The 24,431-nt window shown below is 41.6% G+C and overlaps 3 protein-coding genes across 5 annotated transcripts; 1 reads left to right on the top strand and 2 right to left on the bottom strand.

Annotated features, from left to right (window-relative positions):
- Positions 1–147: 147 nt before the first annotated feature.
- Positions 148–23,210, top strand: LOC122611432 (transcription factor HNF-4 homolog). 3 transcript variants are annotated; one of them, XM_043784500.1, is made up of 8 exons: positions 148–1,218; positions 5,082–5,250; positions 20,033–20,474; positions 20,820–21,316; positions 21,387–21,524; positions 21,588–21,824; positions 21,897–22,556; positions 22,621–23,210. In XM_043784500.1, exons 2-8 carry the CDS (start codon positions 5,157–5,159, stop codon positions 22,665–22,667), a joined length of 2,115 nt encoding a protein of 704 aa, XP_043640435.1. In that variant the 5' UTR covers positions 148–1,218; positions 5,082–5,156; the 3' UTR covers positions 22,668–23,210. The 3 variants fall into 3 exon arrangements, with proteins under 3 accessions (XP_043640435.1, XP_043640434.1, XP_043640436.1); XM_043784499.1 differs by lacking the exons at positions 148–1,218; positions 5,082–5,250 and adding an exon at positions 10,139–11,004; XM_043784501.1 differs by lacking the exons at positions 148–1,218; positions 5,082–5,250 and adding an exon at positions 19,139–19,337.
- On the bottom strand, positions 2,161–4,087 carry LOC122611433 (catalase). The gene is made up of 2 exons (XM_043784503.1): positions 3,120–4,087; positions 2,161–2,985 (listed from the first exon to the last, which is right to left on the bottom strand). Exons 1-2 carry the CDS (start codon positions 3,957–3,959, stop codon positions 2,305–2,307), a joined length of 1,521 nt encoding a protein of 506 aa, XP_043640438.1. The 5' UTR covers positions 3,960–4,087; the 3' UTR covers positions 2,161–2,304.
- LOC122611435 (trafficking protein particle complex subunit 4) lies at positions 22,905–24,299 on the bottom strand. Its single transcript, XM_043784505.1, has 2 exons — positions 24,042–24,299; positions 22,905–23,984 (listed from the first exon to the last, which is right to left on the bottom strand). Exons 1-2 carry the CDS (start codon positions 24,214–24,216, stop codon positions 23,500–23,502), a joined length of 660 nt encoding a protein of 219 aa, XP_043640440.1. The 5' UTR covers positions 24,217–24,299; the 3' UTR covers positions 22,905–23,499.
- Between the last annotated feature and the right edge of the window lie 132 nt (positions 24,300–24,431).

The following is a 24,431-nucleotide window of genomic DNA, read 5'->3' as shown; positions in this document are numbered from 1 at the left end:
TACGAAGGGCTACCAGACCGTATGCTTTTTCCATAGTCTGGCAGCCCTCCACCGCGATCGCTGAAAATTGACGTGATAGAAGTCACACGCACACACCCACACTACAGCAATTGCACTTTTACTCTCCGCAAATCGCTTTGTTGCTATTTTCGCGTGGCTCCGTTTTGAACTCTGTCAAACAGAATATTAGCAACAAAATGAGATATTATCGCGTCTTGTTTTGCTCACGTGTTTTCCGCTTTTCGCAACGGTTGTGTGCTGTGCGTTGATGGTAACATTTCCATTTCTATTTAGTATCTTTCGTTCGATTTGGCGACTTTGATTTTGATTTCAGTCGCCAATCGTCAATCGGTGCGCCGGGTTCTCTTCTCCTACAATTTGAACGTGGGTGTGTGAGTGTGTGCGTGAGAGAGCGGGTTCAATCAACTGCAGTTTGCAAGTCGAGCACATTCCCCGCCCACTCCCCCCTACAAGAAACGCCACATTTATGCAATTAATGCATATTAAACTTATAAAGTGAACGGAATATTTGTTTGGCAAAAACAACTACGTAACAGCCATGTTCTAGTGTGCGTGTGTATGGCAGAGAGCGGAGAGAGTGGGTGGCATGAAAGAGATAGAGAGAAAGAGAGAGTGATAAGTGAGCGCTTTGTAACGGAACGCAGAAGCCGTAGTTGAATTCCAGTGACGTTGGAAGAAACAACTGCAAAAGGCAAAAACAAAGACAATGTTTATAAGCTGTATATTCCGCTTTGATTGATATAAATGAATATATGCGGTGTGCCAGTTATACAACTGCCCTGCAAAGAGTCACTCATTAAAATAAACGCCCGAGATGAATTTCACAGCGGCGGCAACAAGTGCAATAATAGTAAAAAATCAAAAGCCAAACAACGAAATCTCTCCCAAAAAAACGGAGAAGCGTGTCGCGGTGCCAAAACGAAAACAAAAATAGAAAAAAATAAAAATACGCAACAAAATAATACGGAGAAACGTTAATTATAACGAGCCACAAAATCGCATAAAGAAATCAACAAGTGTGTGTCTGCCTTTTTTCTCCCTATTCGCTTTCATTCATGCAGTCAACTCAACAATAACAACTCGAAAACGCAACAACAGAAACAACAGCAGCAGCAGTCGCTGATAAAAGCCCTGCAGCTGAAACAACAACAGCAACAACAAAGATAGTTAGAACATTGTCTGGCCATTGAGCTTAAAGTAAGTTTATTAAGTTCTTAGTTACTGCCTTCAAGTCGCTTAACTCAACCGGTTGCCAACATTTGCTACGACTATTTGCCGAGCATTTGAGTTGGACAAGCTTTTCGGTTTAATATACAGTGCGTTACAAAATCGTAATGATGGTGGGGCCCCTAAGCTGTGTTGACATTGCATAATGATCAAGTGTATGAGCTCACAAGTTAACTGAAAAATTATAAACAATTTCATTGGGTGGGATTTGATATCAGCATGCACATAATATACAAAGTTTGATATTATACATAGGCTCCTAATTCAGCAAGTGCTGAATTTATTGCAAGCTTGCATTATAAACATAACAAAGTAAGCATATTAAAATGATTTGATAGCCCTAATATTTATCTTCTAGAAAAGTATCGAAATTTAGTAGAATAATAGAATTTACGATCTCTAAAGCAAACAGTTTACAGTCTTAAAAAGAATCACTAATGTGTAAAATATATATTATGCAGTAATTTAATGACCAACAGCACATTTTGAGGTTGAATAAACACAATATTCAAATGAAGCCCTTTAATGACGAATCGCACTGTACTCCGGCGAATTGAATCAAACGCAGAACGCCCAGACACGTGTGCAGCATGTAAACAGAGCGGCTAGCTAATGACAGATCTCGATGGGTTGTGATGGGGAGAGGTCTCCGAAAGGGCATTATCATCCGGGTTGGATAATCACAGCCAGCAGATCCGTTGGGTAAGCAGATTAGCGACGATCATTTGCCAGTACTCAAGGTCAACTCCTGAAAGTATGCTAAATAATTGACGCGGAAAAACACTTTTAGACTATTTCAATGTTTCCTCAAATATTTTAGGCCAGCAACAATGTACATCAACTAAGTAGAACTCTACAGCAAGTGTATATATTAAGCCAACAAAGATTCCAAGTTTCAAACTCAAATACAGATTAATTTAAAATTTCTCATTTACTTCAGTTGGGACACATTTTAAAAGTTAGACCAGATCCAAAAACAAATTTGTGTAACAATAATTTACAAAGTACGCCAAGCAGTGCAAAAGCCCACAGTCTACTCAAGTGTGGAAATACATCCTAGAACTTGGAAATTCTGGCCGTGTTGAGGGCCTCCGTCATCAGTCTCCCGAAATCGGAGTGCACCATGGTAAACAGTTTCACTGCCCGCTCCTGGAGGAACTGGCTGGCTTCGGTCAGATGCTCGGACAAGTTGCGAACTAGCCGCTTCCGGCCGCAGTTGTCCAGGGTGTAGGTCCAAAAGTCGGTGACCTGGCTGAAATTATCCTCGGTGTCGCCGCTCATGAATCGATAGACATCGCCGCTCAGGGGACAGCACGTCTGCAGGCCCAAAGCCCGCGGACTCTCCTTCGGTCCGCAGAAGGAATTGGGGAAGTAGTTGGGTGCGCCGTTCTGGTTGTCAGTCACTGTCATGGCACCATCCCGCTGGAAGTTGCGGACATTCACGCGGTACGGACAATTCACCGGTATCTGCATGTAGTTCACGCCCAAGCGATGGCGCTGCGAATCGCCGTAGGCGAAGAGACGACCCTGGAGCATCTTATCCGGCGATGGCTCAATGCCCGGCACCATGTGGGCCGGACTGAAGGCCAGCTGCTCCACCTCCGTGAAATAGTTGGTGGGATTGCGGTCGAGGACGAGCTTGCCAACTGGCAGCAGGGGGAAGTCCTTCTGGGGCCATACCTTGGTCACATCGAACGGATTGAAACGGCACTTCTTCGCCTCCTCGTTGAGCATCACCTAGTGGTTATACATGAAGAAAGCCTTAGTATACCAGAACAAACAAATGCTTGGTATAGAAAATCTATATACAGAGCGTATTTATACGATAAGGCATACCGGGATCAGCATGCTCATAGATATATGATTCCTACCTGAATGTACATGGACCAGCTGGGATAGTTGCCCTTCTTGATCGAGTTGTACAGATCCCTGATGGCATAGTCCGGATCGTGGGACATCAGCTCCTCGCATCGTCGCGCGTCCAGGTTCTTGATGCCCTGGTCCGTCTTGAAGTGGAACCGAACGTACTGCGTTTCCCCACTGGCATTGATCATGCGGTAGGTGTGCACTCCGTATCCGTGCAGGTGGCGATAGCCATCGGGGGTTCCCCGATCGCTGAAGTACATGAGCAGGGCATGAAGGGTTTCCGGACGCAGGGTCATGAAGTCCCAGAACATGTCCGGATCCTTCAGGTGCGTCTGCGGATTGCGCTTTTGGGCATGGACCAGGCTGGGAAACAACATGGGATCCCGCACATAGTGCACGGGCATGTTGCAACCCACAATGTCCCAGATGCCGTCGTCGGTGTAGAATTTGACGGCAAATCCACGCTGTTCACGTATCGTATCCGCAGAACCCTGTTCCCCGCTGGCCACCGAGAATCTCATGGCGATGGCAGTTCGTTTTCTAACCTTATCGAATATGGCGGCCGCACAGAACTTGGAAATGTCATGGGTACACTCGAAATACCCAAAGGCCCCGGCTCCCTTGGCGTAGGCCACCCTTTCGGGAATCCGCTCCGTGTCGAAGTGCATCATCTCGTCGAGAAACTGAAAGTCCTGCAGCAAAGCAGGACCCCTCGGTCCCACCGTCTGTATGGCATCCTTGACGCCAACTGGAATTCCACTGGATGTCGTAATCTCCCTTTGCACCTCGGAGTCATTGTTCTTGTAGTCGATCAATTGATTTGACGCCGCATCGCGTGAACACATTTTTCAATTTTGTCTTTGGTCTTGAAATTTCCAAAAATGGGTGTTTCGAATAAAATACTTCACACAATCGATTTGAACTGCAAACGAGAGCTTTGTGAGTGATTCTGGTCGTCAGTTGTGTGATCTGAAAATGAAGTCTAATTCCAAGAACACCAGATGCGATGTGAAGTACATTTATAAAGTATAAGTTAGATCAACTAAGTTTGCGACCTGTGCTAAGACTGTATGATTTTATAGACAAAGTATATCAGTTTTTTCCCCGGAAGTTTAGAAACTTATTAAACATTTCTGTTTGTGTTGTTTTTGGCGCCTCGCGACAGTCACAAGGGTTCAAAGGTCACGAATTGACAATGCAGACGAGGGGGTCTGCGTCAGCAGCCCCACGATAAGTGATAAGAGAGAGAAATCAAAGAGAGATACAGGGGGACCCTGTGTGATAGAGCTAGAACCCGTGGAGCCCATGGGGCTTATCGGCCTTTCTGGCACTCGAGCGAGAATCGCAAAAAGTCGGGGGAGAAAAACACATTCGCATAATGGTAAATGGGCAGGAGAAACAATAAATGCCTGATAATCAGAAATTCTGTTTCGGCGTTATCGGCAAACAGTCAATTCCCTTCTTTTTTTTTACCATTTTCACTTTTACCTTTTTTGCGGGAATGGTTGTTTTTTATCTGCTAGTCAATAAAGCATTGAAGATTATGATTTTGGGTATTTTTTGAGGTTTACGTGTTACCTTTGGGACAGTTGTGATATTCGAAGGGGGAGTGTACATAGCTTTGCTTTATAGAAAAACCTATAAGCGCTATCCCTAGTACAGGTGTGTCTGGCATATTGGTGATATGGGATCGTTAAACAAATGTCTCCTCCCCACCAAAAATATCCGATGGGGGCCATGTAATGCGAAGCGTTTGGTTGTCGGCCACTCGAGTTGACACCTACATTGTGTGCACAAACGACAAATAGCCCATATATTGTATATACACTTTTGTAGATTTACAGGCGATACTTCCCTCGATTAGCGGGCCATCATTAAAAATTTAATGTGTTCGACAAGCCTTCTGGGTGCTTAGCCAGTAGTAGATTGATATACGACAGCTTATCGATTGCCTTTTCCACTTACAGTTGCCGGGCATTGCTTTATGACTATGTGATTGGATCTCCACGACCGACTTGTAAATAAACAGTAACCAGTATACGATGAAGCATCCGCAGGATCTGAGTGTCACGGATGGCCAGCAGCTGATGAAGGTGAAGAAGGTGGAGAAACTGGAGCAGGAGTTGCACGACCCTGGTAAGTGTGCAATTATAGTAGCTAGATCTAATGGTATTTCTATAAGAACCTGTCTCTAAATCAAACATATACATATTATATGACGATGCACAGATGTCACACAAAAGCTAACTCAATATACTATTTTATGTCATGCTAATGCGACTTAAAAATATTTTCATTAATGGCTTGTGGCTAGTTTTATTGCTTATAAATTGAATGATAATTTATAAAGTAAAAGGTAAGGCAAAAAACCGGACAAGACATTGCACACGTGCCACGTGTGGTGGCAAATCGTGTCCGATTCTGGTAGAAATGTGGTGGTGGTATTATAAATAGAGCGCCATGGCCTTGATAAGAACGCTGTTCAAACGATAAGCCTGCAATCATTATAAATGTTTATAATTTGTTTATTGATTAGGAAAATTTGCTGGCACTGTGCCGCCTGTTGCAACCGCTGATGATGGCATTAAAGTTACAATTGAAACAGGGTACCGAGAAATCAAGAATGCGAGTAAATGGGGCTGTGAAAAACAAAGGAAACGCGCACAAATTTAAGCGATGTGAAACGTAATCGTAATGTTTAACTTAACCCCAAAGGGTTAAGTATGCGCAATGGCAAACACACGGTGCGACTAAATACTGTGGCTTATACTCGTATGTACATATATGCCCAGCTTACAACCAGCCAGCAACGTCTCCAAGTTGTTGAATATTTATGGAGACGATCAGCCCGACTGTCTGTCTATAGCTATAGCTTTAGCTCAACCTTTTTTAAAGGGGCTTGTGTCACCTAAGTCGATGTGCATTTACTTTCTGGTTTTTACCTTACTTTTTACCCGCAGTTGAAAGCAAATTCGAACCTATTTATGCCTCCTGTAATTGCCTGGCATTATGCATGACAGAGGTTCACAGGCCCGGGCTTTCATCCTTACATATATATATACATACATATATATACATATACCATATATATGCCATATAAAACGAGGAGAGTCTTCCCACCCGGCTGATATGATATGGAGGTTATCGCCCAGACGCGAACTCCATTGATTTGTATTCGCCTTCGCAAATCTTCGTCGTTCTGCGATCCATTGAGGTTTATTTTATTTCTGTTATGGTTCTTTTGGTTTTGGGTCAAGCGGCATAATTAAGAATACTGTTTTCCGCTATCTAAGATGGAATAGTCGCATTGGCATTGGCAGACGGAACTAACGAAGTAACCCACATAGGTCTGTATTTCTGTGCCTTCCTATATGATATCCGCTTTAGACATTCATTAATTTCCATGGTAGATAATGCAAGAAGTGCCTTGCGTCACTTGCGATATAAAGTAAACAAATATGTCACTTTGCTTGAGGTCTAGAGGCGTTTCGCAATCGTTCGGCATTAATATATATACACATACATGTATGGGATAATAAAAACTGAGAGTGACCGCCAGATAAGCCAGTTTCATATATGAAACACATAAGATTAATGGTGGTCAATGCAAAAGTGGTCAAGATGGGATGGAAACAATTGATGGTAACCTTTAAAAATGCATTAAAATTATATAACTTTAATCAGTGTTGTGTTTACATATTTTGTAATATATGTTAGTACCTGACTACTTCTTTCAATTTAACATTAACTGCTGACTAGGTAGGCTAGGTACTGAATCTTTCAAACTAAAGTCGCATTACTTAATGGCGATTGGGGAAAAGCTTTCCGAGTCGAGTATCATCTGCTTTTAGTAGTAGTTGCAGTGAACCCATTCTCGAGGCTCGCTCCTTACACAACCCACTTGGCCGGACTATCCTCACACTTGAGCTAATTCTCCAATTAGTTGGAGCTGCGGGCAGCTTTATTCAATTGCGATGCCTATTATATCTTATTGTTTCACGCAGGAGAATCGCCGCGGCGAGTATCTCACAGATACGGGAAAGCGAGCGAACCACTCAGCCCATGTGGACACATTTCACTTAAAGTTGTCGCCGCTAAATGAAGTGTAAATAGTAAATTGCAGTCAAACATTATGAAAACCTACCACAATCGTCATTATTGCGATCGTCATCATTGCATTCATTCATACATACATACATACATATGTGCCTGTCAGGCGACGGCGAGTGATCGTGATGATGATGATGATGGTGGTGATGGTGATCGTCATGAAGGCGATGACGAACCGCACATGCAAATCACATGTGTGTCCCATGGCTCGTTCTTCGGTGTGTTGTCTCTATAAAAATGTATGCAAATAAAATAATAAGTCTCGCACAAAACTCACTTAACGTGGCACCAGCTGAAGATCGAGCGAAGAAATGAAATGGCAGCTTGCCTTCGGCTTGGCTAATTTTCATAATTCCCTGGAAATTGCACGCCAGCAAGGGTCGCCACATGTGGCCGGGAAAAGCGACAGCCATCAGCACGAACATGACATGCATTTTATTTCAATTCTATCTCTGCGCCCGTTGTTTTCCACTCTTACTGCGGTTTTTCTCCGGCTACATGCATTATTTTCATCACCACCACACCCCCGGAAACGTATCTCTCAGATAGCAACCGGAGCAAGCCGGAGTTGCTGGCTTCGAATTCGTCTCCACGATCCACGATCCACGATGTGGGGACAACACTTGTTTTCTGCTGCTGTGATTCACTACTCAGATCGGATGGGATTGGATTGGATCGAATAAGCTGGTCGCTGCATTCAAACCAAAACATATGCGTCATGTCCTGATCGCCCGGTCGCCCGTTCTACCCACACTCAGTCACACAGATTACAGATGGGTGCTGGTAAACATATTTTGTAATTGCACTTAATGCAATCGCTCAACCCCATTTCCCCCATTCGAGGGATCATCCAGATGATGTTTTGCATCAGTGCCGCAGAAAGAGAGGGACGACAGAGTCGGTTCTCTTGGTGAGAATAACTTTTACATATGGAAATAAGTTTACTTCAAGTTAAATAGGGCACAACAAGAAATAAGTATAAGTATAAGGTTCGTTTTAAAACCCCCCGTAACGAAGAAACCCAATCTATTTAAAAGAAAGACCAAAATGTAGCTAAATATGTTGTTGTGCTATCTGAAGAAGTCGGACACAGCTATTGGCTTGGATCTCTTCTTTGTATCTCACCCATTTACATTCAATTGAAATTCGCTGCAAACAGCAATAAGCCAACTCAATCCCTTTGTTGCCACCAGAATCGCCGAATCATAATCATATCAAGTTTCCGCAAGCCCAACGGAATGAGGAATGGATTCCTCATTCGAATCCAAAGTGCACCGTGAGTGGGCAACTGCGGCTGGCGTGTAGCTCCGTTTCGTCACAGAAATTCCGGCGTATAAAGTACGGCTGGCGACGACCAGCTGACTGCGATTGTGCATGGTGTGGTGGTGTTGAATGACAGCGAATTATATTCAATTGAATCAGAAGTATCAATCAGCAATCAGCGCTGCGGCCCAAGAAACCGAAAAGCCAAACAAATCATTTGAAGAGACACCCGTCATCGGTTTTCCACTATCCCAAATCGGAATTTTCCGACTTATTTCTCAGCATTTCACTGATAAGCGGCGGAGAAGTGGGTGCCTTGGGCGGCTTAGACTAAGGCGCTTACTAACCGACTCAGCCAAGCCGATACAATCAGCAACAACGACCTACTATAATGCCTCACTATATAATATATCTGTATCTCTATCTCTGTCTGTCTCTTTCCGCGGCTGTCTGAGGCGACGAGGCTGCAGCTCCGGCTGTGATAAGAAACTACGGCGATACCAGACTGCCTGTTTGCCGAGCTGAAAGTGAAGTGATCTACAAATAGAATAATAGAGAAACACATTTCACCTACGCCAGAAAGCTCTTAAGTTGCTAAAGCCACCTAAGAGTGTTTGAAGAACATGACCATTTTATCAGATTAGGAGACACCAAGTGAAATCTTTAGATGCAATCCGTAAAAGTCAGGTTTTATACATATCCTTACGTCACTTTCCAGGTAAACAATGGAAAGAAGAAAGTGCATTAAACATATATAACAATATTAAATTTCAACCTTTAAATAAATTCTCTTCAGTCAATTAAATTAAAAAATTAAATAATTTGAAATTCAAAGAGTTTTATCGTATATTTTTATTAAGTGTTACTATCAACTGAATAATTATAGCTTGACTATTATTCAAAGGTGTTATTTTCAAGTATCTCGAGAGGCACCGGAACTCAAGACTTTTTTTCGGAGTGCCCAACTTTTGGTAATCTTCAGAACTGTGAAAAAAATAAGCAATAAACACTATTTATTTAATGAAAGCTCAAAAGCACACATAGCCCCGAAAACAAATACACAGAGATATGGTTTTATTATATGTGCCATTAAACAATTTGTATTATATACGAAGCGCCGTGCGTGTGCTTGTGTGTGTGAGTGTGAGTGGAATCCGCTTAATCTAGTCTGATAAGACCGGCGGTACTAGCGCGTCGATCTTATGCGCATGCCCCCGATTCGCGGCGATCGAAAGCGATCCAAGCCGATCCAAACCGATCCAAGCAATCCAAACGATCCGAGCGATCCGATACGATACGATACGATCCGAACTGAGCCGATCCGATCCGAGCCGAGCTGAGCTGAAGTGTTAACAATTTTGCCAAGACGAGTGCGGCGCTGCAATATTATTAATCACGGTGCCAGCAACAACCACAACACCAGCAACAACAGCCTAGTCAGAATAGCCAGAATTATATTTATTAAAGTTTCTGTGCGATCGCTGGGCTCGGTCAGCTTCGAGCCAGCCGAGCGATCCAGAGCTTTCGTAGTCGCTTCGTCGGGGCCGTCGGCTTCTATATCTACAACAAATAATATTAAGACAGTTAGTACGTGTTGAGAACATTATTTGAGGTTTAGTCAGTGTTTTGCACTAGGCGGTAATAATACAGGCGCCGCAGGCTCACACCCTTTTACCTTTCTACCAACAATACACAACTCAACACAACACAACACAAGATACAAGACACAAGCCGGCTTGAACAATCCAACTTGCCACTCGAAACATTTTGCACGAGCACCTGTGCGGCATAGGAAAAGGATTCGTGAAAATAACTGTGATAATTTTAAACAATTCTACCCACCGCCCCAATCACTATTTATTTATTTAAGCGGCTCGCATGGAAATAGATATATATATAATATATACATAAATATATATACATATCTATATCGTATCGAACCAATTGCCAACGGTTCGGTTCGCTTCGGTTTTTCTGAGCAGTGCGGCGTTTTCCCTCGCTCCTTAACTTTCATCGCTTCAGCTATTTTCGGTTTTAATTTGTGCAAATATTTAACTTTACTTAAGTGTGTCTCTGGCCCCTCACCTTAGCTGGCTGGAAATAAAATCGGCAAAAAAACAAAAAAACCGAGAGAATTACAAAAAAAAATGTTCACCAACAATAACAACAAAGTCGGCAGCAGCGACAAAAGCAGCAATCGTTTGTGAAAAACTCAATTTGCCAAAGAGTGTGAAGGATTTTCAAATATTATATTTACACTTGTCTACGATCTTCATCAACTGCGTACCAGGAACTAGGGACGCGTCTCCCACACTTTGTAGAATTCATTGCTACCAACCGGATCGGTTCTATATATATACACATCATTTCAATACGCGAACTATCAGCCAGAGATTAAAGCAATCTAAATGTACGCCTCAATGTTGCCCAGTTTGCTGAATATGAAAACGGAGAATCTGACTAACTCAAGCTACGACGATGCATTTCTTCTGGAAGAAAATCTTCTGCACATTATGGGTGAGTGGGAAATGTGAATAGAAAGCGCGCCAACTGTGACTAACTTTTTAAATGCACAAAAAGTCATCAAAAAGGACCTCGCTTTAACCTCGAACAGGTTTCTGATCATATTGCATAGCACACTTTTAGACTGAAACATACTTATCAATAGCTCGTCTCAAATAAAGCATATTTTAAATGTTAAGTAGAAATGAGAATGGCTAATTTTGCAACCTACTCCAGATTTCTTCATCCCAATAAATAACTTTGTTCTGCAATGAAATACTTTATAGATTAAGCAGATCTTATCTTAAACCAATGGGGGTAAGGCCTTCTTGGTGGCAAACTAAGAATACGTAGTTTTGGTAATAATCAGCATACATTGGTAACAATATCAGGTTTCAAAAGGAATCAGCAGGAATCCCCCGCAATCTCAAATTTAACCGAGTCATGCTGACAAAGCCTTTTGCAAAACTTAACATGATAACACCTTTGTCTGGAATAAATGGGATCTTCCAAGCGGAAAGAAAGTTTATACACTGAAATTTAAGGTTACAGCTTAGTAACTACTACTACTACTAGCTTTGATGGGTATCTAAAGGTCTAGACTGACCATCCCTGCAATGTGTTTCGTTCCCACAGCCCAACGCCTCTGATAAGATACACTTAATTGCGTCCATGACAACATCGCAAATAATTCACAGCCAAAATCAGGCGATACAATTCATGTAGATCTCTCCTCATTATGTGTTCATCGATTCGCGATTTGTGGGGCTAAACAAACAATTGCACTGTAATTCGTTGCCCCACTCCCGATCCCGATATGGGTTTTATCTCTGACTATATCTGGCCGCAGATTACTGATAACACCGTGTGCAAGACATTCACGGGGGGTAGGGGATTAATCGTGGCACACAGTGCCCATTATCACACATAGCCGAACCATAAAAACAACTTTATTGCAATGCTTATCAGCGATTATGATTCTCTGCCCGTGTGCATCCAAGGCGATAAGATTTCATCAAGAGCCAAGAAACAGAGAAAGCCACAAACAGCCAACGGCAGTGTACAATTAGCCAGGTTGCGTTGTTAATACTTAAAGCCGATTCTTTAAATGAAATAGACAGAAATTAAATGATATTTAAATGCTGTTTAGCTGAGCGTAGCTGTTTTTCCCTCATACTAGCCATAATTTGCCATCAATGGTGCTCAAATACTCGAACATTAAATTCTGCCAAAACGATTAATTTTTTGCTTTGCTTAGAACAGTTTTATACGATTATAATGGATGCCTTAATTTGCGATTAAAAACATTAAAATATATGTTTTTGTTTACTTCATTGTTGGTGCGCGCGGCTGCAGGCGAATAAAATGTGATGTGATTATTAAGCTAAAGATAGAATAAATCTAAAATCAGTCAGCCGAATAAAAATTTGTTCCTATGCTTTTCTGCACACGACTGGTTGGGTTAATTATCATTTGCCATTCGGTGAATTTGAAAACATTCACATTATTGATACATTTATTGCTGATATAAGTAGCCCCCTCGATCCTTAGTCATCAAGGGCGATGAGCACTTGGCAACCTCTCCACAGTCATAAGAAAATCAACTTCAACTACAACTACGTGTTCGATTCGTACTTAATTTCTTACAATTATTCAGCTACCTTATTGAACTAATCACTAGTTCTCGGATGGCAGTCAATTAACCGGAAATACTAGCCGTACTATATGCATATCGCTATGTATAAGAAAAGGCCATTCGAGATTTACATCTACAGAAGTTCGCTGTTATCGTTAGGTATTGTCAAAAAGCTGGGAAATCAAGACTGATTGAGTGTCCCTAACACTTGGAACACTTTAAATGCCAAAAACGAAAACCAGATATGTTCAAAGTCGAAAGTTTGCTGTCCTAAAATCTGTTCGCTTGAGGAATACATTTAGTCCTGCAATAAGTTTAAGCAATAAGTATGTGTTTTTTTAAAAGAACTTTCAAGATTATGCCAAAGAATCAGGCAAAGTAATGTATCCATGCACGTTTTAGTAGTTCATGCAAGTTAGTAGGGCTATCAAATAAAAGTGGTTTTATCCTAATGTACAGGAAAACTAGATAGATCACAGTGATGGCGTCTGTGATAAACCCGGAAACGTGATTTTTCGCAACAAATTGGGTTTCACCCTAATTAACCGAATTTAATTTCACCGCAAATAAATAGAAAGAGGATAGGTTAGGATATACTAAATTTGTGTTGAATCATGCTGATGCTCCCATTTGGTGAAGTGGTAATAAAAACGTTATTTTGGGGATTTTTAATCACTGCTTTCACACGCTTTCAGTCACTGCTCTACTCACCGTGACTTGCAGTTAGATTTTCACAAAAAAAAGAGTAAATACACATTGTTTATATGCTAATAGGTATAATAGGTATAATAGAACGCCTAAGCTCTGGTGCATTTTGCATCTGAATAAGGGCGACTATCCGTAGTGGATGAGCAAAGAATAGAAAAGATTAGGAAAATCAATTCCAAGACGAGTAATTCAGAGCCGGGCTTTGGGTGAGCTAAACGAGCGCTTGGCGCAGTCAAGTTCTAAATGTCATGATACGCGGTTCAAGGCGAGGATTGCTTTAATTGCGCTCGGCTGTTTGCTATTTGGAGATACAAATGTATCTGAAACACGTTAGCGCCCAATTAAGAGGCCAGACGGACACGGCGACCATAACAAACATAGTTAATGGAAATTACACTTGACTCGATTCTAAGTACCAGGCGAGAAGTTTTACTTTCAGCATCAGTATCTCTAGAGATACAAATACTCGGATACAATAGTTTTAGCTGTCGGCTTGCCATTTGATTGGTCCGAGTGCTGCTCGCTGCTTGCTGCTTGCAGCTTTGGCTTTTTGTTAATAACAATTTAATTGAGACGTTTTTAGTATTTTAATTATAGACAATATGAGCGCAATTATTAGTCATAAAGATAATGATAATGCCAATAAAAAGTTGAATCTTACGAGACGCCGTCGCCTTTAATTGGATCAGACCAACGAGGGGAAATCTGAAAAGTTGCCTGAATACGATCATTAATGCTTCTCGTTGGTTTCTTAATAAACAACCTAACCTAGCCCAACTTAAGCCAATGATCGCAATCGGTTAGCTGGAAAAGGCACAATGTGTTGACACTACCTATATTTGCCAGGCAAACATTACCAAACTATTTTGCAACCGCAAGAGGGTTTTCCAATTTCATATAATCCACTTAAAAACCAATAAACAAATAGGAATGGCAAAGCAAACACTGGATGTTCTTAAGAGAAAGTCATAAAAAGCAATATCATTAGGAAACCAATACATTATTTAAATGAAAATGTCAGATTAAAACTTCGTCTAATTCACAACAATTCATGAAAAGTATTTAATTTTTCGCCGTGTGGGATTGTCACAGTTTTTACAATATTTGTACTTAACAGACTTCATAGTTTTCTCACAAACAATGGCCAGTTGAATATTCCTAATGTCCAGGGTAAACATCCGTGGGGAGATCATCTCCAGTTAATGGCAAAGGAATCGTTTCCAAAGTTCACAATTGGGTGCGAATGGGATCCTATAAAGATCACCACGTAAATTCCTGGAGATGAGCTCAACTTTCGGTGATTTCACAGATATTTCCACCTACAAGTGTTTGCTCCATCCAAACTCTAAATTTTCCCCCCTGTTTTCCCCATCGTGATGCAATGCTCAAGTTGGGTTTTCGGCTTTCTGGTAATGCCCGTCCAATATCTATGGTATGTTGTTTGTATAGCACGGGATTTAAATGCACTTTGCGAATATTAAACATAACCTCTCCGTGGTTGGGTCAAAATCATTAGCTGAAATAACAGTAGTAGCCAAAGACAATTCCACCAGACTTGATTTATTTCCACGGAACAACGAGTGCTACTAAAATCTTGCTAGTTCAAGTCACTTTCGGAACCCCGTTGATTATAGTCGCACCAAAGGGACGGAACAGACAACCTTCAAAGTTGCATCATTTAGGGGCGTTGTCATGAGCTCAGATCGTGGGAGGGTGCATGCAGCTGCGCAGCTTACTGATAATATTATATATGTACCCTCCCTAGACGTTTGCTTCCCCAGCGAGATTTCTACCTGGCAATTAGACAGTGCTTTGCGGCGACCGTCTTACGCATATTTATTATTGGCTTTGATCTCTGACACGCCATTTAAATTTAAACGATCTAACCTAAAAACAGTCCAGAATCACTTATTCTAAATATGACACAAGTGAAAAGGTGTCTTAAATTCAGGGCTTCTGTTGATGATAAAATGTTTTATGGAAAACCATCTTACCAATTTCTTACGTACCTAAAAAAAGTGTGCAAGCATATCATATATTAAAATGAAAACAAGCAATCAATGGGTACTGAATACATGAAAATAAAGTGTATTTTTGCTATGTCATTGCATTTAACTAGAATTTCTTTTGACTCACGTACTCCTCTATGCGTTTTCATTACATTTACAGCGCATGCAAGCATACTCGTTTAAGACTAGGAATATCACCAAGAGCCCCACTGATATCTCGCTGATTCATTTTTAATTTTCTCCCCCTGCCCTCGATTTATTTTCAATTTCTGCTAATTGCTCTTGTCGCATGTGGACACCGTGTGTTGTGTGCAGCTATTGTTTCGTATTCGGATTCGGAATCGGTTTCCAATTTCGATTTGCAGTGTTTTCATTTAGCTCGCCGATTTTAAATTGATCATACGCCGTGTGTGCTATCAGCGGCGGTTGGGAGCCTCGCTGCCATTAGGCACGTTATTGAGTCTCTGCCGCAGAGCTGCGACGCCGATAAGAGTCTATATATTCAATAAAGTATGTACATATGTATGTACATATGTATAGTGCTCGATTGGGGGCTATAAATGTGTGTGCGCCCAGATGGGGTTAGATGGGGTTTCAAAATTACACATTTATGTGGGCTAATGGTAGTCGTTCGCATTGCCGCCGTTGAAACAAAACAATAATTAAGGTCTTTGCTAAATTGCCCTCCTCGATCGTATGTATTCAATAATCTGTGTATCTGTGCGTGTGAGCGTGATCAAGAGCTTCCCTGAAGCGAGCACAGCCCAAATCATTTTAGAAAAATAATGAGCTATTATCACGGCTATTTTTACCTCAGTCTTTATACTATATAATCCTAATCAAGTCGAGCCTACAATTTCGTCATTTAAATGGTACCCATTAATTTTTACCATCTAAAAAACCAAAGCTGTAATTTACAAAAACAGCCTAAAACGTTTCAGATAAAGCCCTTCCATGTGGCTCTCTGAATTGTAGGAACCATGAAATTCAACAATAAAGGTTTATGAAGAACAAAATCGGTTGCTTGGTTCTTCCATTGAGTTTATGCGTTGCCGGCACACTGAATATTTATACTCCATTTACAATTCACAATCTCGTTAACTGTTTGCTTGTTATCAAATTTCATTGTTTTTCTGACTAATGGCTGACTAATGCAATGCAAAGGTTCTTATTCATACAACCGCCTCCGGAAATAAGTGTGAACACGTCTGTCAATGCATTGTTTAATAAAAAAGGAATTAAATTCAATTAACGGACAAGCGTTTCCTAAAAGTGGTAGCAATTTTTAAGTATCTTTACGCTTCCTTCGCTCAAGCTTATATAAAGATATAACGATTTTTTAAAAAGATCCTATATGTTTGCTTGGTAAACAAGAACATTGTGGCCAAAAATAAATAGAAATAGAAATTTTGCGTAGTTCGAGCAAAGTTCCCACCCAACTTGTTTTTGGCAGACGAATCCCATGAATATGAATATATATAATATATAGAACGGCCACATGCCTGCGTAACATTGTAGGCCAATAAATCCAAACAAGAAACTCGAATAAATAAATATTCCAATAGTCATATACTCTAGCAGATATTCGACCATTGTCTATTATTTTAAGAATAAATACATATTACATATTGCCGAGAGACAGAGAGTCAATGCAAAAATTATCGTCGTGGCGCGAATACTTGGTTCTCTTATTTTGGAAGCGCTCTCCAGATCTATTTATTTATACTTTTTGGGGGCTCGTCGTCCGTCTGTTACGAGTATTGAAGTATTGTGTTCGGCATGTTAATTAAATAAATTTTAAGCGAACGCATTAGAGTATTAATAGATAAAAGTGCTGCTTTGCTTTTATATGATTATCAGGTGGCTTCATTTGTTTGTTTGTGCCATCTTATCGGGAAACGTGAAATCCTGTACATACATATGTACATATACACTTTTGATTGCTGTTTTCGGCTGTTTCGATTTATCAACGCATCATAAACTATTTGCGGAATACTTGTACCATCGGAAAGCCTCCAAATAATAATATTTGGCGAATCAAGAATCCGATATTTTCTAATCTCAGATTACGATTTGCCCACTTCAGTGTGGGGCATCAACATTTTTTGCGATACTAACGATGACGCGGTCGAAAAAAGTGAACTCTAACGATGAGTTGGCTAAAAATATAAAACTTACACCGGGGCCTGTTTACCCCACCAGTGGAGTGTGCGAGCGAGACGACGGCTGTGGGCGAAAGGGATGGCGAGTGTGGGGCGAGAAAGTTTTATGCGCGAAATGTTAGCAAACGAGTATTATGGTTTTGTATTTACCTTTTTTATCCGTGGCTGTTTCAGTGTATGTTTTGCTTATTTCTCTCGAGCTGGTAAAACAACAACATTAAGGGTAATAAAACAACAACAAATGCACACCCATAAAAAGAGATATAAGAACTTTTGGCAGTTGTATTTCTTACTTATACTTCTCTTGGAAGCCACTGCTCTTATTTCGCGTTGGATTTTCAAGCGGTGAGGATATATATTTCAGGTGTACAATATATCGGGTGGTGCCGTGATTAACTGTCTGAGAATCCGTAAACAAACGGGCTAATTTGCTGTTTGGAGTGCAATCATGAAAAGTCTATTAAAATTGTAAATGTTTGCCAATCAATTAACTCTCAGAGAATTCCCGGTATATGAAAACTAATAAGACAAATAGTGGAAAATCTCTGGGGACCACCCACTGTGATCGCTTTGAGATAATCGCAGTATTTATAGAGCTATTAAAATGTTTATTGAAAGAATATTTTATGCGAGGACAGAATGTTATCAAAGTTCTTTTTATTATATCTAGAGATAGAAAAGTGAAAATATATTCATTATTATTATACAGTAAAATTTCATGTTCGCATTCATGATTAAACATCTCGTTTTTTATTTCATGAATATTAAAAAAAAATCTAAAAATAGTAACTTCTTATATTTAACTCTTATTATTTAATTAAACAAGTATTTGTTATGATTGCCATCCACTGTACGAGCACTTGTATTGTTGTTTATTAAAAGTAACTACTATTTTCCATCTATTCCTCTTCTCCGTTTTACTAGTATTTCTAGTTTCTCTCTTTCTCCGTATCCACAAATGATTTTCTCACACACGCAAACAATCCCTCATAACTCGGACCAAATTAAAGCCGGCTTTTTTTCTACACATTTTATTTATTTATTTGTTTATTCGTTTGGCCGCTGTCGTTGTCGTTATGGTTGTTGTTCATGTTGTTGCTGTTGCTTTTGCCTCTGCTTCTGTCCAGTAAATGAATTTCTATCTCTGCGGCTGCGTGCCTTTGTATTGGTGAGAGCCCCAAGTCTGGTTTTGGGCTCTCGCTCCCTCTCCGGGGCAGAAAGAGAGGGGTCGAGATATGCAAACACAGTTGAATTGATTTAAGCGTCGATTAACGCACACACTCAAAATGCACGGTGGGAACTCGAGCTTTCAAAGGTAAATTTAGAAATTTCCGAATGCGTAGTAACGTGGTCAAATAGTGATGTTATCGCACTTCCGAATCCCTAAGAATATATATATGTATATATATATATATAATATAATATTTACAAGATTGTAAAGATATAAACATTTAAATGCAGTAGAAATGGCCATTTTTTTGCATATCATATAGCAAAGAGAGAAACATTTATTTACTTAGAATTTTCTGAAATTAGACCACTGTGCGGCGGCGCAGAGAGAGCAGGAGAGGTGCCAAGACACAACATACGATACGCGACTGAAAAATTTCGAGTCGTGTGTTTTTTCATTAATCAGTTGCATTAAAATGGTGCGCAAGTCCGGTAGAGTTAAGATTTCTAGTCGCGATCGCGTCGCCGTTGGCAACATTCTGTTGCGTGGCAAAGTGGGCGGTGAGCGGGTGGCAGTGGCAGCGCCTGCGGCAGAGGAGGTGGGGGCGGGGCGACGTCGACGCAGGCGCGACAGCAGCGCCAGCCGCACTGCATCCAGTGACGGTCAGTTGTTGTTGATTTTATTGTTGCTATTATTTTTGTTATTTGTGCAATTTGTGTTTGTTGCTATTGCGAGATTTTTCGCTAGTTTGTACAAAACCACAACTTAATGACCCATGTGTATCGTACGCAGTACATCTGCGGTCGAAATAAAAGAACAACGAACAGAATTTACCTTTAACTAATTAATATTGCTATGATTTTTAAGGTCTTAGGTATAAAGTAAAATGAATATATTATTTAGCATAGACTTCATTTTTTATCCACCTCATTTTGTCTTTCTCTCGTGTTATATATAATAAATAAATAAATTCCCTCTCTATGAAAAGGAATGTGTTCATCGTACTGTGCTGAAATTTCTGACTGTGTATGTTTTTAATTGCTCTTTGATTGCAAAGATTGTCAGTGGATTAAAAATGGCATATCCAGTTGCTGCAAAACCGTAGCGAGGAATTTGCGTAGGCATTAACAACTTCTAAAACTGTGCGTACGCCCAGCGCATGGGCTACAAAACTGTAGAGCTCAGCATGACGGGACACTTTTGGAACGAAGCTATCTACATTTGAAGATAACTTAGAATATATAGAATATATTATTAAACTATATAATATATTGAACTAGTTTAACTTGCCTTTTGACTATATTGAATCTTATGATAAACTTTAGCTGATCACAATTGTATCTGTTTTTTGTTGCAGAATCGGAAAGCCACCTAATGCACGCGGATGCTCTGACCTCTGGCTATCCGGCTGCATCGCAGCCCCACAGTCCGATCGGCCACGCCCTCAGCCCCAATGGCGGTGGGCTGGGGCTGAGCAACAGTAGCAACCAGAGCAGCGAGAACTTTGCGCTCTGCAACGGAAACGGAAATGCGGGTAGCGCAGGAGGCGGAAGTGCCAGCAGTGGCAGCAACAACAACAACAGCATGTTCTCGCCCAACAACAACCTGAGCGGAAGCGGAAGTGGGGCCAGCAGCAGCCAGCAGCAATTGCAGCAGCAGCAGCAACAACAGCAATCTCCGACGGTCTGCGCCATTTGCGGAGATCGGGCGACGGGGAAACACTACGGGGCCTCCAGCTGCGACGGCTGCAAAGGATTCTTTAGGAGGAGTGTCCGGAAAAACCATCAGTACACTTGCAGGTACGCATACATACATATGATGTATAAAAACGTCAGGGAGACGTTTTTGCTCATGACAAATTGCCAATTATTCAAAAAAGGCAGTTAGAAATCATTTGTAAAATGAATTGAGCTATGCAGTTTGCAATAAACATCACTAACGCCGACTTATCGATGTTAAACTGCAATAATATACTGACAAGAACGTAAATAATGTTTTATATAGCCGTTTATGTGGCCATTACTTTAAATGAGATATTACCTTTAGTATTGCAAAAATTCTAGCTTTACCTTAATCACCATAGAATATAATTATAATATATACGACTATCTATACGCTTACTCAACTTCAACTTTTCTTGGCAGATTTTCGCGCAACTGCGTTGTGGACAAGGACAAGCGGAACCAGTGCCGCTACTGCCGCCTGAGGAAGTGCTTCAAGGCGGGCATGAAGAAAGAGGCGGTGCAGAATGAGCGGGATCGAATCAGTTGCCGAAGGACCTCCAATGACGACCCGGATCCGGGAAACGGGCTGTCTGTGATCTCCCTGGTCAAGGCAGAGAATGAGTCGCGCCAGTCGAAGGCAGGCGCTGCCATGGAGACAAACATAAACGAGGACCTCTCCAACAAGCAGTTCGCCAGCATCAACGACGTCTGCGAGTCGATGAAGCAGCAGCTGCTGACCCTGGTGGAGTGGGCCAAACAGATTCCGGCCTTCAACGAGCTGCAGCTGGATGACCAGGTGGCCCTGCTACGCGCCCATGCTGGCGAGCATCTGCTCCTCGGCCTATCGCGTCGATCGATGCACTTGAAGGATGTTCTCCTGCTGAGCAACAACTGTGTGATCACTAGACACTGTCCAGGTAATGTTTTTGATACTTTTGAAACCTATATATGAAAGTTTTATAATCTTTGATACAATTTTCGCTGCAGATCCTCTTGTGTCACCAAATTTGGACATCTCGCGGATCGGCGCCCGCATCATCGATGAACTGGTGACGGTCATGAAGGATGTGGGCATCGATGATACCGAATTCGCTTGCATCAAGGCCCTAGTCTTCTTTGATCCTAGTGAGTTATTCGATATAGTTACAAAAGTGATCTTTTAATAATCTGTTCTTCAAATCTCTTTAGACGCCAAGGGTCTTAATGAACCGCATCGCATCAAATCGCTTCGGCATCAGATACTCAATAATCTCGAGGACTACATATCGGATCGGCAATACGAGTCGCGCGGTCGCTTTGGCGAGATCCTGCTCATCCTGCCGGTTCTGCAGTCTATCACCTGGCAGATGATCGAGCAGATCCAGTTTGCCAAGATCTTTGGAGTCGCCCACATTGATTCATTGCTGCAGGAGATGTTGCTGGGAGGTGAGTTCTTAAATAGTTCACATACATGTTTGGAACAATTAATTGACTTAATGTTTTTGCGTATGTTAACAGGAGAGTTGGCCGACAATCCTCTGCCGCTATCGCCGCCCAATCAGTCAAATGACTACCAGAGTCCTACCCACACAGGCAACATGGAGGGCGGTAGTCAGGTTAACTCCTCTCTGGACTCGCTGGCCGCGTCTGGAGGTCCTGGCACGCATAGTTTAGACCTAGAGGTGCAGCACATCCAGGCACTTATCGAAGCAAATAGCGGGGATGATTCCTTCCGTGCTTACGCGGCCAGTACTGCAGCGGCAGCCGCAGCAGCCGTCTCGTCCTCCTCCTCTGCACCCGCATCCGTTGCTCCAGCCGCGATCTCTCCACCGCTCAACAGCCCCAAGTCACAACATCAGCATCAGCAGCATGCGACGCACCAGCAACAACAGGAGAGCTCATATTTGGACATGCCCGTCAAGCACTACAATGGCAATCGGTCCGGACCGCTGCCAACACAGCACAGTCCCCAGAGGATGCATCCCTACCAAAGAGCGGTCGCCTCGCCGGCGGAAGTGTCCAGCGGGGGTGGCGGATTGGGTCTGCGCAATCCTGCCGACATTACGCTCAACGAGTACAACCGGAGCGAGGGCAGCAGCGCCGAGGAGCTGCTGCGACGGACTCCACTGAAGATCCGGGTTCCCGAGCTACTAACAGCCCCCGCTGGTTATGGAATGGGTGAGTAGGGATAATAAAAATTCCTGTATTTAAGAGAAATAACAGATTTTGTGTACTATTTCAGAACCCTGTCGCATGACACTTAAACAGGAGCCAGAGACTGGTTACTAGAAGAATAACGAACGGTGCAATATGCAGTTTGCAATAGGACACCCTTTAAGCACACAACCCACACACATACAGGCCCTCTCTTGCTGTACTCCCTACCAAGTGCTATATAGAGATGAAATTGAAATGAAGAACTTACTTAATTGTTATGCCTTGAACCATTTTGATACTTTTTATTAGTCCCTAAGTAGGTATTTTGGAAATTGTTGCTTAATTTTTAAATGTTTAACGCAGTTGCAATTTATTTTTGGAGTCATATTTCGCTCAAGAAGTTTATTATATACAATTATACTATATATACACCATTTAGCATGTACTGAGTTTGTTGGTTATTTGGTTATCTTATACTTGTGCGTGGATCACAAAACATTCATATAGGCCATGCAATATATTGTTTTAGGTTAGGGTGTTGTCTAGATTATGCGCTGAAAGTGTAATATATATTTAGTTTTAAACAAAGAACTATTTTTATATGAATATGTATAATATACAAACTATTTCTAAGATGGCTGAATGAATAAAAACAAAAACAAAATAAACAGTGGAGAATATGAATGTAAATCGTTTAACTCTGGCATTTTTACTAGTAATATGTTTTTATGAAAATATGAATGTCTTTCCATTTTCAGCAACAACTACTAAAACTGATTTTCCTACCAATAATGCTTTTACAAGAAGTTATACCAATTTTTGAAGCCGCTCAGACAACTGTAATTCGCAAATAAAACTTCGCACAAGTAAACTGCAGAGAAATATATCCTAGTTCCCACTTTGAACATAACCCTGCTCCTAGCAGAGGACAAATCATTAACAATTTACAAAGTCTAACTAACGTTTATTTATCGATATTGCTAATGCCCGTTTTCTCGACCTGGGCGAGGAGCTCTTGGAGCTTGTTGTCGAAGAGCTCGCATCGGATGGGCATCTCCAGGGAGTAGAAGGGGTTCTTGAGAACGTAGTCCGAGTACAGCTCGTACACCTTTCGCAGCAGCAGATCGACGCCATTGAGACCCGTTTCCGAGATTATAATGAACTTGATCCCGGTCAGCGTTTGGAAGCAGTGCAGCGTGAAGGTGTCCGCCTCCAGAAGCTCGATGCCGGAACTCTTGGGCTCGGGGCTCAGTTGGCTGGCGATGGCGAACAGCGGGTAGAACATGCTGGCCAGGAAGATTTTCTCGTTGGTGGTCATCTTTGGTCGGCTGAACTTCAGGTTAATGGGATAGTTCTCCGGTGCCTCCAGCGTTGTCCTCACATCGCGTCCATCATCCAGGGTGACTCCATTCACAGGCATACCGTTGACTGCCACCAGGACATGGCCAACTGTTTGTAAGCATATAGTGAGCGGGATTTATTTCTAGAATTCCCAGACACACCCACCATTTATTCCATCCTTTCTGTTGAACGACACCGACACCTTCTTGGAATCGTAGTCCAGCACCAAGTCCAGTGGGTATGTGAAGGTCTTCTCGTGCTCGATGCGCGGCACATTGTTGTCCAGGTTGAAAATAAGGCCACCCGATTTACTAACTATGTAGACGCCATATATAATCATTTCTTACTATTACTACTTCTGTGTTTCCTGGGAATGTTTTTATATTTTATGCGAATTAGCGATGGTAGTGCAAGCCAGCTGTGTGTACCGGAACCAGTTCCAGTTCCAGATTGTCCCCATTAACATACCATTAACATTCCGACTTAACAGTTTGGCTCAATGAAGGAATTAAAATTATTAGCGTGAATTATCTATTAAATTACTGTATGGCACAT

Source organism: Drosophila teissieri, chromosome 2L, assembly GCF_016746235.2.
Source record: "Drosophila teissieri strain GT53w chromosome 2L, Prin_Dtei_1.1, whole genome shotgun sequence".
NCBI lineage: Eukaryota > Metazoa > Arthropoda > Insecta > Diptera > Drosophilidae > Drosophila > Drosophila teissieri.
This window is presented reverse-complemented; position numbering and strand designations above follow the sequence as displayed.

Bases quoted from the DNA above. Each gene is read 5' to 3' on its own strand.
- LOC122611435 (XM_043784505.1), bottom strand. From the start codon at position 24,216: ATGATTATATATGGCGTCTACATAGTTAGTAAATCGGGTGGCCTTATT. The intron at 23,985-24,041 runs GTGGGTGTGTCT...GCTTACAAACAG, and splicing joins CAGAAAGGATGGAATAAATG to TTGGCCATGTCCTGGTGGCA.
- LOC122611432 (XM_043784501.1), top strand. From the start codon at position 19,151: ATGGTGCGCAAGTCCGGTAGAGTTAAGATTTCTAGTCGCGATCGCGTC. The intron at 21,317-21,386 runs GTAATGTTTTTG...TTTTCGCTGCAG, and splicing joins GATCACTAGACACTGTCCAG to ATCCTCTTGTGTCACCAAAT. The intron at 22,557-22,620 runs GTGAGTAGGGAT...GTACTATTTCAG, and splicing joins CCCCGCTGGTTATGGAATGG to AACCCTGTCGCATGACACTT.
- LOC122611433 (XM_043784503.1), bottom strand. From the start codon at position 3,959: ATGTGTTCACGCGATGCGGCGTCAAATCAATTGATCGACTACAAGAAC. The intron at 2,986-3,119 runs GTAGGAATCATA...TATAACCACTAG, and splicing joins GCTGGTCCATGTACATTCAG to GTGATGCTCAACGAGGAGGC.